The 20543-nt window shown below is 43.7% G+C and overlaps 1 protein-coding gene across 2 annotated transcripts in view; it reads right to left on the reverse strand.

Annotated features, from left to right (window-relative positions):
* Positions 1–214: 214 nt before the first annotated feature.
* SLC39A14 (solute carrier family 39 member 14) overlaps positions 215–20543 on the reverse strand; it is a 53402-nt gene continuing 33073 nt past the window's right edge. Inside the window, exons 4-10 of one of the 2 annotated variants that reach the window (XM_073654042.1) lie at positions 18270–18450; positions 12550–12719; positions 6120–6242; positions 3966–4142; positions 3678–3885; positions 2627–2811; positions 215–654 (exon numbers count right to left, since the gene is read on the reverse strand). In XM_073654042.1, coding sequence (XP_073510143.1) covers positions 508–654; positions 2627–2811; positions 3678–3885; positions 3966–4142; positions 6120–6242; positions 12550–12719; positions 18270–18450 — 1191 coding nt within the window. In that variant the 3' untranslated portion in view covers positions 215–507. Of the gene's footprint in view, positions 655–2626; positions 2812–3677; positions 3886–3965; positions 4143–6119; positions 6243–12549; positions 12720–15131; positions 15302–18269; positions 18451–20543 lie in introns of both variants that reach the window. The other variant, XM_073654041.1, reaches the window with a different exon arrangement.

Consider the following 20543-nt stretch of genomic DNA (forward strand, 5'->3'; position numbering starts at 1 on the left):
GCTCTTGGTCAGTTCATCAAATGCCGCCAGATTAAGAGAACGGTTACAGTAATGCAGCAATGAACTAGTGTTCTGAACGGCTTTTTATACACTTGGTTTGGTCCATCTCTTTTTCTTCTAAGGAGAGGTATAATCCACTTATCAATATGATAAGATAAATGTTTTAAAAACAGAGTCCTCACATCTCCACGACAGAGAAAGATGCAAATCGAGAGCAAGCAAATTACTGGTTTTTGTTGGTAACGGATTTCGTACAGGCCTCAAAATCAAATCACAGTTAGGAAGAAAAATCAGCAGTAATCCCTGAAGTCCAAGATTGCCACCCCAGAGGTGGAACAGCCACCCTGTACGTAGCAAGAAGGTCCTCTTCACTTGGTAATGAAATGGCAGCATTGTATGCACATCGTAGGGAGTCTCTTCTGGTACACCGGATTAACACTGCTGCACAATGCTCTTCCTTGGTCCGCTGTGGAGAGGCTGTATGAATCGCGAGTCACCTTCTTCGGCCTATCCCAGCTGGATCTGACCGGAGAACGTGGTCAGTAGCAGCATGATGGAGAACCCTGTGAGCAGTCCGGCGTTCTGTATGAGGAACGCAGTGAGGGGGCGTCCTCCTTCCTCATCCTCTTTACTCACTTCATTCATCTCCGGGAACTGGAGCAGAGAGAAGAGAAAAGAAAAAAAAAAACATTTAGAAGAGGAGGAGAAACTTTACCTCTCCATAACTATAAGGACTATACCAAGGAGTCTGGAGAACAATAGGAGATGCATCTCATTTCAGCTCACGTTACATGAGGTCTCTGTCTTTAATCTCCTTGGTCACCCGAATATTAACATACACTTGCAGAATAACCTACAAAGCAAGAAGATTATAGGAACCACGCAAGAACATTTAAGAAGATAAAAATGGAAAAAAACAGAATATGAAGGAACCCAAAATACCAGTGTGTAAGAAGGTCATAGCTGAACTGAAGCAGGCGACGAGAAGAGCAACCAAGGTTATTAAGAGAATGGGTGAACTGAAATACCAAGACAGATTATCAGACTCGGGGGTTATTCAGTTTGGAAAAAGGAAGGCTTAGGGGAGATCTTATTACAATGTACAAATATATGAAGGGACAGTACAGAGATCTTTTTAATAATCTTTTGACACTTAGGCCTGTGACAGTGACAAGGGGGCATCCTCTACATCTAGAGGGTTTATAAATAAAATTGCAGACTTTACTGTAAGAGCAGTGAGACTATGGATTCTTTACTGTAAGAGCAGTGAGACTATGGACTCTTTACTGTAAGAGCAGTGAGACTATGGATTCTTTACTGTAAGAGCAGTGAGACTATGGATTCTTTACTGTAAGAGCAGTGAGACTATGGACTCTTTACTGTAAGAGCAGTGAGACTATGGACTCTTTACTGTAAGAGCAGTGAGACTATGGATTCTTTACTGTAAGAGCAGTGAGACTATGGACTCTTTACTGTAAGAGCACACATGGTGGAAAGGCTAGAAAGAGTCTCAGGAAAAAGTGGCTCTCAAAGCAAGCACAGGTGCCACCACCAAAGCAATGCAACACTTAACAACATGGTATCTGGAATGAAGATTAGAGGTGTCCAGCCAACCCAAGCTATACCACCCCACACCATAATCCCGGAAGTAGGACCAGCGTAATGTTCCTTCTTCATGACATGGCCAGGTAAGATCTGAAGTATAATGCCCAGTGATCCATTCTGTATTGTAAGTGAAATTAAACATCACATACCGAGCCTAAAGGTGTCAAACGTGGTCTACACAAACCATCAGAAGGCGGTATGACATTGGGCTACGAGCCAGACGTCTGGCTACAGGTGATCCATTGACCTCACACCACCACTCTCAAATGCCATCATGGGACAGAGCAAGATGGGAACGAAGGTCTATCCTCTTCAGTGATTTTGTCTAGGATGACTTGGAGACCATGTGGACAACACCATGAAGAGGCCTTCACGGGGGAACATGAAAAAAACGTTCCTGTGACTCTTTCAATGCGACAGCACCAGGCCACATGTTTCTTGTGCTACTCTGTGCAACTTGCATGGCCTAAACTTGTCAACATGGCCTTCAGCGTCTCCAGACTTGTTTCCCGTCGAGCGCATCTGGGACGTCATTGGTCGGCCATTGCACAAGAGCTGCCAGCAGCGGATCTTGATGATTTACGAGCCCAAGTGCAATCATCATGTCAGAACATTCCTAAGTGCCGCTATTACTCCATACTGAATAAATTGAAGAGGTATTGAAAATTATGTTCTTTTTTTTTTTTTTTTTTTTTTTTTTAAATAACATGCAGATCATTAACTCTTTGGTCCATCTTGCGATTTCCATAAATTCCATGACTTTTTTTCTTGGTGTTGCAATTCCAATATTCGGGTGGGAAGGTGCACTGAACCGGTCGGCCACTGCCAAGGGTTTCTTCTGACGAAAACATGACCGGTATAAAGTCAAGGAAAGGGTAGTCTGCGGTGCTTCTTAAATGATACATAAAAGAAAAAAAAAAAAAGTGCACCCACCATACCTAGGAGCGCATGTTTATTATAAATCAGCTAGTATAAATGCACATTTAGTGTGAACAGTGCCTTATCTGTTTTTTTTACTCACCATATCGGCAAGAGCGATGTAGAGAAACATTCCTCCGGCTAAACCAAAGATCCAGTTAGAAGAGAAATGGCTACCGGCAAGGATCCCGAAAGCCAGGCCGAGGTAGCAGCAGCAGGCGGACAAGAAGTTAAAGAAGAGAGCCTGGGGAATGCTCATCCCGGCATTCAGCAGAATGACAAAGTCGCCTGCAACACAACATGGGAGCGGGTTAAATCCACAAACAGCAGGGGGCGCCAGTAAGCAGCCTATAAATAATACCCTCCTGTGACCCGTGTAGTTTATTTCCAAAGTTCATGGACATAAATATACAATTGTGCATCATCACTTCACTACAATAACTTTTTTCCCTCCGGCATACCTGGCACTAATGGTCTGTTAGAATAAGAAAATGAACGGATGACATTTAGCGTCTGATAACTTATTATTTTGTAGCACATGGCACTCCATATTCAGGATAGGATAGAAATTAATGAATTGGCTGTTGTGTATTTTCTGTGTGCCAGGACCTATTCTAGCAGCTGGTTATATGGAGGGGTGCGTCATCAGGTGTGATCGTAACAAAAATTTCCCCCATATATTGTTATAGCAATTAGAACTTTATTTTCCCGATACAAAGCTCCAAATCCCCTGCACAGCCCTAGAGTCAAAAGATACAATTCTCGTTTCTTGCAGCATCCACTAGAGGGAGCCAATTACATGCAGATTATTAGAGAATAAATTTGCTGGTTTCTGGTCCGGCGGCCAAGTGGGTATTTTGTAGCCGCTGGATGGAAAACCTACAAACCACCTGCATTACTAGCTCCTCTTGATTAGCCGGCTAATCAAGAGGATTAGCCGCGATGAGCAAATTAGGTCTCTGTAGGCCAGCCAATCAAGAGGTTTGCAAGGCTTTTGTCCAGTGGCCACAGAACTAGGGTCCTAGGAATCGTTTCGCTCAGACTTTAGTCATCACTTGCATTCTGTCATCCATTCAGAATACCCCTTTAAGTGCTAGCACACGACAGCAGACATCCCACATATAGGACGTTTTGCTTTGCATTAGGCAACATACCGAGTTCATGGGGGAACTCCTCACACAGGATGGCAATGGATGTGCTGACGCCTTGGAAGACAGACACTGTAAAGGAGGCTCCGATGGCCAACCCGTCTATGAAATTATGGAGTCCGTCGCTGAGGGTGATCATCCAGGCGAGCGTGCCGATGTCAGAATACCGGATCCCTTTGAGCCAGTAACAAGAGCTCTGCTGCCCGGGGAGGTCCTGCATCAGGAGATGACATGTAAGGCACGTACATCATCATAAGGGATGAACACCGTGAATGGCAGCGATTTATAACCAACCTGTACGGCCAGGGACCCCACCACCACCTTCTCATCACCCAGGTGTTGGCGGAGGTCAGACTCGCTGCCCCCTGGTGGAGGAATAATGTGATCCAAGTCGCCGTTCTGTAGCTTCTCTGTCACCCCTTCCTCAGCGTCCCTCTTATTGGTGTCAGCTGTATAATGACTGTGTCCATGCTGAGGGAGGGCGAGAAGGAATAAATCATTTATAAACCAGCATCGTGCGAGATATAGCCATCACTTTTTTTTTTTTTTTTTTTTTTTAAATTCTCTTTTCCATTTTAACTGGGGTATCCATAGGAGCCCCAGATACAGGGGAAAAGAAGCCCCTTCCAAATCGCAAATGTCACCGACAGCATACCCAGATCAGCTCTGCAAGGTCACCAAGATAACCAGCAATCATTAGATTGCCAGATCAAGCAGAAGCATTGGCGGCGCCAATACGGCTATATTCCCTATTCAATGAGTCCTACGTAGAGGGTAAAATAGAAGAAGAGGTAATAAATCAATTCAGCCTTCTCCCCAGGGTTCCCAGCTGTAGCTTATAGCAGGAGATATGATCTTTTCCTGCTAGACTGCAAGTACTTTAACCCCGCAATATTGTAAATTTAGGGCACCATTGACCCCCCCCAGTTATAGTGGAAATAATTAACGATAATGGGTGGGGTTTCCAAAATTATTATTATACATATTTGTATAAAAATTTACTACAATAGTCTAAAATATTAAAAGAAAGTAACAAACTTACCAATCTCCTGTGCTTACTCTTCCCTAGTCCCTCACCGGTCACCCGGCTCCATCAATGACGTGTGACTACTGCTGCCAATCACTGGCTGCAGCAATTAGCACCATGATGTCAATGTGCCACCACTGCAGCCAGTGATTGACAGCAGCAGTCATGATTCAGACACATCAATGGTGACTACAAACAGGCAGGAAAGCAGACACAGGAGATGACTACAGAAGTTTTACTTCTTTAGTTATCTTAGACCAGTGGGGTTTGATACCAGAAATTAGTCTACAGATCAGCTAACTCTTGGTGATGCCAGGGATGAAGCCATGCTGTAAAACATTAGAGCAGACTTAGCAATACTGGAATATATTTAGTAAACAGACTAAAACGCGCCAGATTTGTCTGCTACCTGTTCCTCCGCATGGATTTTGGTTCTTCCGATGCGGAGGCCCAATGTGGGCGATGCATAACCTGCCACATTGCCATGTGGCCCTCATTGCCTGAAGACCCACATGGAGGACGGGGGAAGCTGGGTCATGGCAAAAATAGTCAGGTAAGAATAATGCGTTTTATTTCAACGCTCATGGTCTTCATTTTTTTAAAAAATCCAGAAAGACGGTGGTCAGGTGGCTGCCATTTTTTCTGGAATTGTATTGCGGAAATTTTAGACTTGGCCAAATCTGAAAAATTCCTAAAAATAAAATATAAATAAAAATGTAATTTACTGGGAAAATGCAGCAGCAGCAATTCCCAAATTCAATGTTACCATTAGTATTGCTCGGTCTAACAGCAGAGCAGGGGTAGAGAATCCCAAATTGATGCCCCTTTGTAATGAAGGCTTTATAAATCATCAAATCATTTGCTTATGATCCGCAGAACTAATACAGAGAGAAGGAAATTTCCAGCATCTAAAAGTGACCAGTCTGATAATTAGGGAATAGCTAGTTATGCAATTTCCTCAGTTCGCCATTATGCCCCAGATATAGTCACCTAATGGACACAATGCTCGGAATCATACAACCCTACACAAAAGGAGACAGATGCCCCTAATACCCAGGAACGTGTGTGTGTGTGTGTGTGTGTGTGTGTGTGTGTGTGTGTGTGTGTGTGTGTGTGTGTGTGTGTGTGTGTGTATATATTTTTTTATTTTTTTTTTATTATACACACACACACACACACACACACACACACACACACACACGTTTCTCCATAAAAATGGTGATCCAATTAGCGAAAAAGAAAAAATGAAGTATATTTCATTACTTTTGATAATTATTTCACCATCCTCATCAGCAGCGATCGCTTTTCTTGCCGTCGGTTAGAACCCCGGTAACAATACTCCCGACCGTAACCATGACAACAGCCCACAGAAATTAATTAGCAGACCGCCACTAAACGCTGCACGGCCGCCGTCACGTTACCTCATGTTTCTGCTTCAGAAGCATCTTCAGGACCTTTTCAGTAAAAAAGAAAAGATAAAACCCTCCGAAGATGACGGTGGAGGTGGAGATGTAGGAGGCCTCCTGCGGGTTAAAGCCGAATGCCTGCAGTACAGTAAGAAATAAGAGGGTCAGTGGCGGGAGGGATCCAGATAAAGAATGGGAAGGGGGAAAACAAAAAAAAGAAAACATTTTCATAGCCTTATTGCAGTGTCCATTATGAGATTGCTTAAATAGCAACTCCCTAATACGTTACTATTGGAACGGTCTGTATACTGTGATTGGTTAGGAGTCGCTGATATTCCTGCCTCTCCCGCCTGTGTATCTGCCGCCAGCGGACTGACATGAAGGATGAGAGCTGTGTACAGCGCTGCAGAATACAGCGGGTACGGAAAGTATTCAGACCCCTTTAAATTTTTCACTCTTTGTTTCATTGCAGCCATTTGGTAAATTCTAAAAAGTTCATTTTTTTCTCATTAAAGTACACTCTGCACCCCATCTTGACTGAACACAAATGTAGAAATTTTTGCAAATTTATTAAAAAAGAAAAACTGAAATGTCACATGGTCATAAGTATTCAGACCCTTTGCTCAGTATTGAGTAGAAGCACCTTTTGAGCTAGTACAGCCATGAGTCTTCTTGGGAATGATGCAACAAGTTTTTCACACCCGGATTTGGGGATCCTCTGCCATTCTTCCTTGCAGATCCTCTCCAGTTCCGTCAGGTTGGATGGTGAACGTTGGTGGACAGCCATTTTCAGGTCTTTCCAGAGATGCTCAATTGGGTTTAGGTCAGGACTCTGGCTGGGCCAGTCAAGAATGGTCACAGAGTTGTTCTGAAGCCACTCCTTTGTTATTTTAGCTGTGTGCTTAGGGACATTGTCTTGTTGGAAGGTGAACCTTCAGCCAAGTCTGAGGTCCAGAGCAATCTGGAAGAGGTTTTCACCCAGGATATCTCTGTACTTGGCCGCATTCATGTTTCCTTCAATTGCAACCAGTCGTCCTGTCCCTGCAGCTGAAAAACACCCCCATAGTATGATGCTGCCACCACCATGTTTCCCTGTTGGGATTGTATTGGGCAGGTGATAAGCAGTGCCTGGTTTTCTCCACACATACTGCTTAGAATTATCACCAAAAAGTTCTATCTTCGTCTCATCAGACCAGAGAATCTTATTTCTCATAGTCTGGGAGTCCTTCATGTGTTTTTGAGCAAACACTATGCGGGCTTTCATATGTCTTGCACTGAGAAGAGGCTTCCATCGGGCCACTCTGCTGAAAAAAAGGCCTGACTGGTGGAGGGCTGCAGTGATAGTTGCCTTTGTGGAACTTTCTCCCATCTCCCTACTGCACCTCTGGAGCTCAGCCACAGTGATCTTGGGGTTCTTCTTTACCTCTCTCACCAAGGCTCTTCTCCCATAATTGTTCAGTTTAGCTGGACGGCCAGGTCTAGGAAGACTTCTGGTGGTCCCAAACTTCTTCCATTTAAGGATTATGGAGGCCACTGGGCTCTTAGGAACCTTGAGTAATGCAGAAATTCTTTTATAACCTTGGCCAGATCTGTGCCTTGCCACAATTCTGTCTGAGCTCCTTGGGCAGTTCCTTTGAGCTCATGATTCGCACTTGGTCTGACATGCACTGTGAGCTGTGAGGTCTTATATAGACAGGTATGTGCCTTTCCAAATCAAGTCCTATCAGTTTAATTAAACACAGCTGGACTCCAATGAAGGAGTAGAACCATCTCAAGGAGGATCACAAGGAAATGGACAGCATGTGACTTAAATATGAGTGTCTGAGCAAAGGGTCTGAATACTTATGACCATGTGATATTTCAGTTTTTCTTTTTTAATAAATTTGCAACAATTTCTACATTTCTGTTTTCAGTCAGGATGGGGTGCAGAGTGTACTTTAATAATAAAAACAAAATGAACTTTAGAAGAATTTACCAAATGGCTGCAATGAAACAGAGTGAAAAATGTAAAGGGGTCTGAATACTTTCCGTGCCCACTGTATGTCGGCGCTATATAAGCAATGGGCAACCGATTCTCTGTTACAGAAGAGCAGGATGGAGAGAGATCCTGGTATCGGATAAGAGAAGTCATTATATAGTATAGGTGCCCTGCACACCCAGCCAACTACGCGGCAGCACCCTCATCTACCATGTAACCGCACACCCGCCCCCAGCTCCATCATTCACTACAGCCCCACGCAACACCATGTATGGCGTCCACTTTGGCCTCATTCAGACTCCTGGGTTTCATTGATCGAACACATACCCATTAAGCCAAGTTCGCACTGTGCATTTTTGACTATGAAGATTTTTTTCTTCTGCATTAATTAGTCAAGTTAGGCTACATACGATTTTTTTGTTTGTTTTTTTTTTTTTTTATTATTTCAATTTTTATTTTTTTTTGTACGTCATGTTATAGGTAAAACTACTTTGCTTTGGACATTTGTTACTTAACTTTGGATAAAACTTCTCAAACTAATGTGCCTATGGCAGGAGTTTATCCCGCTCTGGAAATGTAATAAAAATAAAAATAAAAAAAAAAAATAAAAAAAAACACATTTTATCTGCGGATTTCCCCTCATTGTTTGGGGATTCTGCAGATAAAGCACATATTTTTGGAAAACAAGAGAAAGTGACAAGTTGGCTGTTTTCAAAATTGCACAAGATGGTCAGCTTGAAAATACTATTTATTATTAATAATATTATTTTAACATTGCAGCCATGAGATTTACATAAATCCCACACACTGCATGTCCGGCTGGAACTGTAATATGCTGCATTTTTGTGTACAAAAATAAGCAGCAATTTTTAAGATAATATATATTTATAATAGTATTTTTTTTAATTAATATCTATACCAGCCTTATAGTCTATCGAGCTGCTGTTCACATTTATTCTATGCAGACCATGCGTCCAAATAAGAGATATATAAAATAATATAAAATATATATATATATATATCTATATCCAATGGAGGCCTGGATTTGGAGTCACCCCCAAAATTAAAGTGGAAAAACACACTACAGGCTGATCCAACTTTGATGTAATGTCCTTAAAACAAGTCAAAATGAGGCTCAGTATTGTGTGTGGCCTCCACGTGCCTGTATGACCTCCCTACAACGCCTGGGCATGCTCCGGATGAGGTTGCGGATGGTCTCCTGTGGGATCTCCTCCCAGACCTGGACTAAAGCATCCGCCAACTCCAGGACAGTCTGTGGCGCAACGTGACGTTGGTAGATGGAGCGAGACATGATGTCCCAGATGTGCTCAATCGGATTCAGGTCTGGGGAACGGGCGGGCCAGTCCATAGCTTCAATACCTTCATCTTGCAGGAACTGCTGACACACTCCAGCCACATGAGGTCTGGCATTGTCCTGCATTAGGAGGAACCCAGGGCCAACCGCACCAACATATGGTCTCACAAGGGGTCTGAGGATCTCATCTCAGTACCTAATGGCAGTCAGGCTACCTCTGGCGAGCACATGGAAATTGCCACCCCACACCATTACTGACCAACCACCAAACCGGTCATGCTGAAGGATGTAGCAGGCAGCAGATCGCTCTCCACGGCGTCTCCAGACTCTGTCACGTCTGTCACATGTGCTCAGTGTGAACCTGCTTTCATCTGTGAGGAGCACAGGGCGCCAGTGGCGACTTTGCCAACCCTGGTGTTCTGTGGCAAATGCCAAGTGTCCTGCACGGTGTTGAGCTGTGCGCACAACCCCCATCTGTGGACGTCGGCCCTCATACCACCCTCATGGAGTCGGTTTCTAATCGTTTCTGTAGACACTTGCACATTTGTGGCCTGCTGGAGGTCATTTTGCAGGGCTCTGGCAGTGCTCCTCCTATTCCTCCTTGCACAAAGGCGGAGGTAGCGGTCCTGCTGCTGGGTTGTTGCCCTCCTACGGCCCCCTCCACGTCTCCTGGTGTAATGGCCTGTCTCCTGGTAGCGCCTCCAGCCTCTGGACACTACGCTGACAGACACAGCAAACCTTCTTGCCACAGCTCGCATTGATGTGCCATCCTGGAGGAGATCCCACAGGAGACCATCCGCAACCTCATCAGGAGCATGCCCAGGCGTTGTAGGGAGGTCATACAGGCACGTGGAGGCCACACAATACTCAGCCTCATCAGGAGCATGCCCAGGCGTTGTAGGGAGGTCATACAGGCACGTGGAGGCCACACAATACTCAGCCTCATCAGGAGCATGCCCAGGCGTTGTAGGGAGGTCATACAGGCACGTGGAGGCCACACACAATACTGAGCCTCATTTTGACTTGTTTTAAGGACATTACATCAAAGTTGGATCAGCCTGTAGTGTGTTTTTCCACTTTAATTTTGGGGGTGACTCCAAATCCAGGCCTCCATTGGTTAATAAATGTGATTTCCATTGATGATTTTTGTGTGATTTTGTTGTCAGCACATTCAACTTTGTACAGAACAAAGTATTCAATGAGAATATTTCATTCATTCAGATCTAGGATGTGTTTTTTGAGTGTTCCCTTTATTTTTTTGAGATATATATGTATATATTTTCTAGCCTTGAAAAACAGATGTCTGAATGAGGCCCAATCCCGCACAACACAGCCACCTTGAATAAAAGGCATCTACCCAATACCAGATGAGAATACAACAGACCGGCCACAGGGGGTATATAGTGTAGGAATGTGAACTGTAAGGGGCGCTACTGATCCATGTGACCTCGGTACCCCCCTCCCCCCTGAGCTTGTAACTCAAATCCCACAGTGAGGCGGCTGCACTATGTGCGATACTTCCATGGTCAGAGTGCGATTCGGGAACATACGTTGGCTGTTAAGACCAGTATAGTTGCAGTAATATCTTACGCCATTAGCTATACAGGTCATTAATGCTGCCTAAGACATATCCAGGATGTACAGAGGCAATGAGGGAAACCATACGCAAGTTGTGCCGACAGTAGCGCCTTCCATAGTAACATATTGGGAGTGCCATTGGAGCAATTACCTAGATGTCCCCCTCCAAAAAAGGAGAACACGTCCAGAGGTAAGCCATCTGTGCTTTTCCAGCCAAGACTACAACTCCCAAGTAGCTGGAAAGGCACTGGTTATCTTACCAGAAACCTTATTTCTAAACATTTTTAACATAATTTTAGATAAACCTGCACAATGTATGGAATAACACAGGGTTTTAATTCTCCATTCACATCTAAAGCAATACTTAACTACTGGATGGTTCTAAAGGGTCTTGAAGAAGGGGAGATCTCACCCAAAAAGCCAGCTGGCTGTCATTCTAGAAGGGAGTCACCAGTCATCACTTAAGCCAAACTTATATATAGACCCAAGAGATTACAGGAGAATGCCCTTTTCGCCTTAGTGGGGCTGGGATGGGGAACAAATGAGAAAAAAAAGAGGTTTTGGTGCCTCAGGTATTCAGCTTGATTTTAGGTATATTCAGTCCTCTGAATCAGAATAGGTCATTCGTTGTTTTGTTGCAGCTCTACTTTTTGCGATAATGTACTGTTGCCTACATATGATTTGGGGATTTTTTTTCCTATATTCCTGGGCAGCATCAGACTGAAAAACATTGGGCCGACCAGAGTATTTAATTCTCCTCCACTCAAGAGCCCCATAGCAGCTGCAAGGTTTGCACTATCAGCTCTCCTGAAGAAGAAGCCAGGGCCCAGCGGAGGATTCTCCATTTCTCTGGTGGGTGGTTCACACCCTGTTCCTGGGCAGATCACACCCTGTTCCTGGGCAGATCACATCTTATCTTATTAACTAGAGCTGATGGAAGAAAAATAAGGGCAGATTTAGAATAAGCAACAAAAACGGACCTAAAAAAACACAGGTTAATTGTCTGAGGCACCAATTTTCTTGTTCCCCATACCTATATTCTGGCTGTATAGGATAGCATAATAGACTATGTTATTCTTTGTTCTAACAAAGGTGCATAAAGGGCTTTTACGTATGGGTGCTAAGATATCAGAGGCACCCGGGCCCCTGCTATATAGAAGGGTACAGTAGGTGGGGGCCTGGTAAAAGTTTCATTAGTACCCAGGGGTTCAAGTTTTGCCTAATTCAGAAATCCCATTTTCATACACCCTATGGAGGAATTCCAAATTATTAGAGGGGGGGACTGGAGCAAATGAGGAGGATTGAAGAGCGATTAGACCATTTCTTGTCCTGAATTGCACAGATACCATTGATATGAACGGGAACTATAATAGACAAGTCATCAGGAGATTTACTTTTGCTGTGAATGGAGAAGAAAACTTGACAAAACTGTAGGAGCAAAACCAAATATAAGAAAAGTGTCCCCCCCCATGCCCCCATGTGGATTGTAAATGTTGTAAAAAGTGGATATCTGCTTTCCCAATCACATGCACCGGACCACACACAGTCTCAGGATCACACGCAGCCCCCCATACCTCGGGGATGAGCTGAAAGAGAGCGTTGGAATAGAGGGTCCCAATGGCGAGAGCAATGAAGAAGAGGAGGAGACGCTTGTAACAGGCTTTCTTCATGAAGGGAACCACGCCGGCCCCCAGGAGGGAGCAGAGAGAAATGACGGTGACACATAGGAAGCCATAACCCCACACTAGGGAAGGGAATCGGGGATGGGAAGAAAGAAGGACGGATGTTACACAAGAAGAACAGAGGAGGAGAACCAGACGGAGGGGAGAGAGAACAGAGACAATTCATGATTACACAGATACAGTCCAATCACATTTATCGATCACAGGCCCTGTGCACATATAACCTGAGGAGTGATATAGGTTTGGGTCCCATCTAAACTTATTTTCTAGTTACATTGGTTGAAGATAATATAAATAATAATAGTTACATAAATTTTAGCAGCCTCCTCCCAAAAACAGCGCCTCACCTGCCCAAAGGTTGTGTGTAGTATTGCAGGTCGGCCTATACATCCATTAAAGGGAATTGTCCCACTAAATACATTTAGTAAATATTCACAGAATCCTAACAACCACACTCCCAAAGTCCTGTGTAACCGGAGTGTATGGCACATGTGCGACCGCCAGAGACCAGCAATTCGAGTCGTGCAGGACCGGACCGGCGCAGCAAGATAAGACTGCTCGCCTGTAGCGACCACCTACAATCTATGGGACGGATGTTTTGGCCGTTTCCATCCATCCCATAGAACTGCACAGACGTAGGGCGCATGCGCGACCGCGCTGGTCCATTCACACCGGGTCCCACTCTCAAAATTAGTGGGAGGTCCGGAGTGATCGTCCATCATCCTGTGCATAGGCAATAAATACATTTAGTGGGGAAAAAAAAAAAAAACCTTTAAGCAAAGCTGCAATTACTAAACCTGTGGACTGGAGCAGCGCTGTTTCTGAAGGAGAGCACCCATGGTTTTTTTTTTTGTTCCGCGTTTTAATACTCAGTTTAAATGTGCACGAGTCCCACGATTTCCACCACTGTCCAGACCAAGGAGTAAAAAATGAAATTATTATAAGAGATGGTTCTTCATACTTGGATCCAATGACCCAGTCACATAACTGATGGATAGGCAACCAAAAACACCAAATAATTCTGCTGTAGCAGATACCCCCAAGAGGGCCGAGTACACCGATTTCAGACCCTGGGTATGTATGAGTTATACTTATCCCGGCCAGTGGGCACAGCCTCTCTCTCCATGCACTTTTATGGAGTGAGACCACACCCTCTAGTCAACCACATCCTCTAGACGGGGCGTGGCTTTGGCTCAATACAAGTGTATGGAGCGAGGCCGTACCCACTGGCCGGGATAGGTATAACTCATACATACCTAGAGTCCAGGGTCTGAAACCCGTGAATCCCCGCAGCACAGCTGAGGGGATTCATAAGTCTGCAGTCACACAGAGTGAATGCAGACTAATGGGTTTGGACCGGACAACCTCATTAAAGAGAACTTGTCTGTACAGTTTTGCCAGTTAATGTAAAAGGTATGGCTGTAATTACACTGTAATACTGATTAAATTGATGCCTTTAGTGAAGACCCTACGCACAATCCGGCCCTTGTGCACTGAAAATCTCATTACCAGAAAAATTCAAAGACTGATTAAAAGAACCACAAAGCGGATTTCTTCCCTAAATTGTATCAGTATTATAGCACAACTACAGCCATGCCTTGCAAAATCATGGTAACAGGTTCTCCTTCAGCCTATAAATGGATATGTGCACCCAGGATATTTTCAGCAGCAAAAAAAAAAAAAAAAAAAATCCACACTAAAATCAGCACCGAGTAGTGTGGATTTGGTGGCAGATTTCGTTTTTTGATCACGTTTGTGCCGAGATGATATCAGCCTATCCACAGTTTGATGTGCAGACTATTACCCTGCATCCAACCTTAGCTGAGGTCTCAGTCCCAACACAGAGCAAGGAAGGGAAGGAGGTTTCTGCATCAGCAAGCAGCCTCCCAAAAGCAGCCTCTAATGGAGGATCAGTTACAGCAGAAACATTAATTACACCCTGAAAGTAAGACATAGAATTAATAACAATGTCAGAAATCATTCCTATATTCTGATTGAGAGAACATATCTGCATTCAATTATCACAGTGGCTGCCATCTCAATTTGTGATTCATGAATTAAAAACACTAATATTATTATCTTCTGTCATTTTAGATTATATTTGCATTTATAGGCTCATCCCATAAATTAGCAGGCAGCCATCATGGTGCATCAAGAGCTTATCCACTGAATTAATGATAGATCTGTCAGCTCATCAAGGACATGGGGGATGGAGGCAGCACCTTCTGAGACGAGAACATTCAGCATTCCTAGATTTAAGGAATGGTATTAGAAGACATTAGCTCTGTGTATCTGTAGCGTTTCTGGAGCTGTAGTGACATGTGATTCATTATTCTCTACCACATATATGACAATTATACAATGGCTGCCCCCCCACCCACCCACCATTACACATATGGATTGTCAATGCATGTTGCATGTGAGTGTTCTGTAGAGCGTGGGCTCCACCCTGTGGTGAAAAACTGGTACTGCACCTCTGGGATCAACTGCAGGAGAGCATTGGACAGCAGCGTGCCAATGGACAGGCCGATGAAATAGATAAGGAATCGTCGGAAGATGGGTTTCTCAACGCATGGGGCAAATAGCACACCCAGAAGAGAGGCCAGGCTGATCACCGTGACTGCCAGGAACCCATAACCCCAGACTGTGGAACAAGAGGACAAAGTGAGGGATGTGAATGCAGTATAGGGTCAAAAAAAAAAAAAAAAAAAAAAAAAAAAAAAAAAACACGACAAATACTAAAACTAGAATTTTTGCAGATCTACATTTGGAATAACTTAAGTATTGATACAGAGTTCAACTAATAAAATCTGCTGGTTGTCAGGCGGCTGTAACATTTACTACATCTTAGGCAGTGGCATAGGGTGCTGCGGGCACAAAACTCTTGAGAATGCAGAATTTATTAAAAATATAATATATATATATATATATATATTTTTTTAAATAACATCTCAGGTGAAATAAGTATTGAACACGTCACCAATACATTTCTAAAGGTATGAAATTCTCACCAGATTTTGCTAACAACCCATCCAATTCAAACCTTAGGTGTGGCCCCGACAGTGCTCACTGCAACTTTCTACAGTTTAGAAATTCTTCTGTAACCACTTCCATCAGTATGTTTTGCAACAATAATGTTGTGGAGGTCTTGACACAACGCACTGGTTTTACCCATCATGAGATGTTTCTTGTGTGGCACCTTGGTAATGAAACACCTTTTTATAGGCCGTCAGTTGAACCACCTGATATTATTTTTCAGTAAGTGGCAGGATTGCTATCTAATTACTGATAGATTTCAGCTGGTGTCAGGATTTTCCATGGCTTTTTGCTCCTCTTTCTCCATGTGTTCAATACTTTCTCTGTGTCATTTCTCATTATTACACACGTTCATAAATTAAGTTCTGTGTAATAATGAGAAACGACACAGGGAAAAAGTATTGAACACATGGAGAAAGAGGAGCAAAAAGCCATGGAAAATCCTGACACCAGCTGAAATCTATCAGTAATTAGATAGCAATCCTGCCACTTACTGAAAAATAATATCAGGTGATTCAACTGACGGCCTATAAAAAGGTGTTTCATTACCAAGGTGCCACACAAGAAACATCTCATGATGGGTAAAACCAGTGCGTTGTGTCAAGACCTCCACAACATTATTGTTGCAAAACATACTGATGGAATTGGTTACAGAAGAATTTCTAAACTGTAGAAAGTTGCAGTGAGCGCTGTTGGGGCCACATCTATGGTGTGATTTCTTTGCCTAGGTGGATTGGATGTTAGTTACAGACATCTGGTGAGAATTTCTGATCCATACCACCTTTTAGAAATATATTTACTTAGAAAATTGGCGACTTGTTCAATACTCATTTTACCAGCTGTATATATTGTAGGGGGTTCACGCTCTCTGATAGGCATTAAGCCTTAGGTAGCGTTCACGCTGGCAATGCAGTTTTGGTCCAAGTATGTGCAGTTTTTATTGCTTTCCACAGGTTATCCAGCACCAAAACAAACTCAACCATAAATCCCTAGCCTTGTCCAGGAACTAGCTAAACAGAACAGACCCTGGCTACTCATACACGGCTGAGCTAGCCCCAGCTCGGTCAAACAAAATAGCAATTGTAAATAGCAAACAGTGATACTTGTAGTTCTCTGCAGACCCTTCTCAGAGAGGGATTCTGGCCGCTCTTCAGCCCCAAGACACATCCAGTCTGGTGCCCATGGTCTGTGCTCTCAGTCTCCTACATCCAGCAGACTAACTCCTCAATCACTCCATTCAGAGACAGACCGCGGAACGTCTCTCTAAGCTACAGCTCACATCTTGGCTCATCTTACAATGAGTCTACTTCTTAGAGAAACCATGCAGGTGCTTCTAATCAAACACTGCAGAGTGTGGATTTAACCGTGTCCTTCCCAGCTATGCCACAATAAAATAAATAAGTACACATATACATATATCAAAAAAGTCATCCTCATCTGATAAGATAGTAAAAAGGTCATTGGTTTGGTTCCTTAGCATTTCGGGGTCATGGGAAGCTAGGAGGCTACATTACACGAGTTATCACACAGCTTTCCTGGAGCCCAAATTGGCAGATTTGCCTTATTACGCAGTCATAACGGATCAGAGTATAATAATTGGGCCGGCTTTCTGCTCAGGACTCATCTGTCAGATCTCACGGTCTGTATTTTCTCTGCAGGATCAGTCTACAATCGGAGACTGTCGTAACCACATCTCTATAGTGGTAGCTGTGAGTTAGCAGAGACGGGTATACCATTAATGGGGGTTACCAGAAGTTTAAATAATGCTTCATCCCTTTATAAAAGTGAAAAGTTCTACAACTTTCTAAAAAAACTTTGTGTTTTAATTCCTCGCCCTTTACAAGCTATGGGTTTGCGGTCAGTGAATAAAAACACTGGCATTTCCATTGTACACAGCTACACCTACTCAGCAGATATCCGGGATATCCGGCAGACCGTGCTCTGTGAGCGAAATACAGGTCAGGAGCTGGGAAATTGGATCAGTAAGGAGTCCCCGCTCGTCAGCTTACAGAGCACAGGCTACACATAGCGAGCGCTGCTCTGAGGTTTGCTGCTTCTGAATGGAAACCGGAGCATTTTCATTCACTGACAGCAAAAACAACTTAAAAATGGTTAAAAAAATTTACAGAAAGTAACAAGTAAGTTGGTTTGGTAATGGAGGAGATGCCCTTATGATAACAATGTGACTCGGACAAAGACTGAAGGGCAGAAGTAGGAGAAAGAAAAGACGGTAAATAGGAACACAAAACTTATTATTACAAGGATAAAACATGGAAAAACAGACAAAACACAGCTGTAAGTTTCTCAGTAATATCTTTACACCTGTTATCTCAGCCATTACTTTTGAACAAACATTAATCAAAAGGAAAATAAAATAAAAGACCAAAATCTGGTGCCGCTGCCAATGTGTGAGTGCCAGACACCCGAGGGGGCTTTTAATTCCCTGAACACGTGGCCCTAAATATGGAATAAGACATCTGTAATTATAACTTCTATCCAACTATCAGAGCGAGCACAGATGTTCCACATGAAGCTGAACGCTCCCCTACTAGTAGTGCCGGCGGCCGCTTTCTTACCTTCCCCGCTGCTGGGCCGTCCCTCGGTCTCTGTCTCATTGTGGGGGACGGGGGTCTCCTGGCACGCTTTGGTTTCCAACTGTTGGAGGATTGATGGGCAGAGACTTTGCAGACCTGCTGCGTCCACCGCAGAATCGGAGGTCAGGTTGTAGGCAGAGAATAAGGTGGAGGCGCTGAGACACTGGAGGATGAAGGAGAAGGTACAAGTGATGTAGACGACGATCTGATCCAAGGAACTGGAGCTACAGAAAACCATTCAGTAACGTCAGAGACCGAGACCTGACAACTGGACCCATCTACGACCCCAAAAGTCTAAATGAGCCATACTTTGGGGGGGGTAGAGTCTACGACCCTAAAAGCTAGAAAGAGCCATGTGGTGGGGAAGGGAGGGGGGGGGGTCTATGATCCCAAAAATCTAAAAGGGAGCCATGTGGGGTCGGGCGAGCGATTACGCCCCCAAAAGTCTAAAGGAACCATATGCAGGGGGTGGAGAAGGAGAGTCTACGACCCTAAAAGTCAGAAGGAGCCATACCCTCCAGGACACTGAATGTGTAATGTCTGAATGTCATCTACACCACACAGATTAGGATTGAGGAGGGGGCGGCCGGTGTGACCTAGGCGCCACTACATGCAGAGACACCAGCTATGATGGAAGGTAAAGGGTTATTTCAATATTCACAGATGGACGCTAACAGTAAGTACGAGCACGTTTCAAATTTACCAGATTTAAAAAAAGGCAACAGTTATTTGGACACGAACACTTTTTCATTTGTTTACAGCTCGTTGCCTAGGAGACCGACCACCGCTGCTGTCTGGCTTGTACGCACTACACTGAACCTGGCCAGGATTAGGAAATAACAGTGCGCTCCAGCGACGTGTTCTGTCTCAAAAACAGCTTACAAGCTCAGTCGAAAAGAGCTTGTAAGTGCTGCACATGTTCTGCTCTCTATAGCAGCGGTCGGTCTCCAACGCAACCATTTCCCATGTTTGTTTTCTTTATTTTGAATAATAAATAAGTCACTTTTTTCCCCCTCTTTTAAAGCAAAATTAATGGCATGCCACTCCAAAAGACGCACAGGTGTTTTCCGAACATCTTTTGGGTTTTCCCACTGACTGATATTGTAATGTATTGAGCAGAAAACGCCAGAAGAACGGTCTGATGGCATTTTTTAGACGCCTGAACATGTGCACAGCGACTCGTATTACATAGAGATGCACATGTTCATTCATTTGCGCGGTTTCTTTTTTTTTCACACGAGTTTCCACCTGAAAACGACAGTGTGCACAAAGCCGTATAAGGCCAAGTGCCCACGATGCAGAAATGCTGCAGATTTTTTCCGCATCTCCCTGGCAGGAAATACACATGTGGATTGTACATGCGGATTTTACATGCGGTTTTCCTGCCAGGGACATGCGGATGTGAAGCGTTCTTCACTTGCATTTCCGCATGCGGGTTGTCAAGCGCTTTTCCAAGCGATTTTAGCATCACTTGGAAAGTGCTTGACAACTTGGTCACACTATATAAATCCATGCAACCAGCAAAGATTTATATAGTGTGACCAAGTCATAGTTATAAAAAATAAAAAAATAAAAGAATAAAAGTGGTAAAAATAAAAAATAAAGATTATACTTACCTTCCAATGTCCCCAGGTCTCCTCAGCGATGCATCTGGTGTGTTGGGCGGCTCGTGACGGTCTAAAAGGACCTTCCATGACGTCATTTAATCATGTGACAGGTCACGCGACCGCTGACGTCGGCGGTTGAGTGACCTGTCACATGACTAAATGACAAACAAAGTAGCACTCTGTAACGCTTAGTATATACAGTGGTGGCCAAAAGTATTGGCACCCCTGCAATTCTGTCAGATAATACTCAGTTTCTTTCTGAAAATGATTGCAATCACAAATTCTTTGGTATTATTCTCTTCATTTAATTTGTCTTCAATGAAAAAAAACACAAAAAGAATTGTCCTAAAGCCAAATTGGATATAATTCCACACCAAACCTAAAAAAGGGGGTGGACAAAAGTATTGGCACCCTTTGAAAAATCATGTGATGCTTCTCTAATTCATGTAATTAACAGCACCTGTAACTTACCTGTGGCACCTAACAGGTGTTGGCAATAACTAAATCACACTTGCAGCCAGTTAACATGGATTAAAGTTGACTCAACCTCTGTCCTGTGTCCTTGTGTGTACCACATTGAGCATGGAGAAAAGAAAGAAGACCAAAGAACTGTCTGAGGACTTGAGAAACCAAATTGTAAGGAAGCATG

Source organism: Phyllobates terribilis, unplaced genomic scaffold (assembly GCF_046119375.1).
Source record: "Phyllobates terribilis strain yellow unplaced genomic scaffold, ASM4611937v1 Scaffold_11__3_contigs__length_659146591, whole genome shotgun sequence".
NCBI classification, from domain to species: Eukaryota; Metazoa; Chordata; class Amphibia; order Anura; family Dendrobatidae; genus Phyllobates; species Phyllobates terribilis.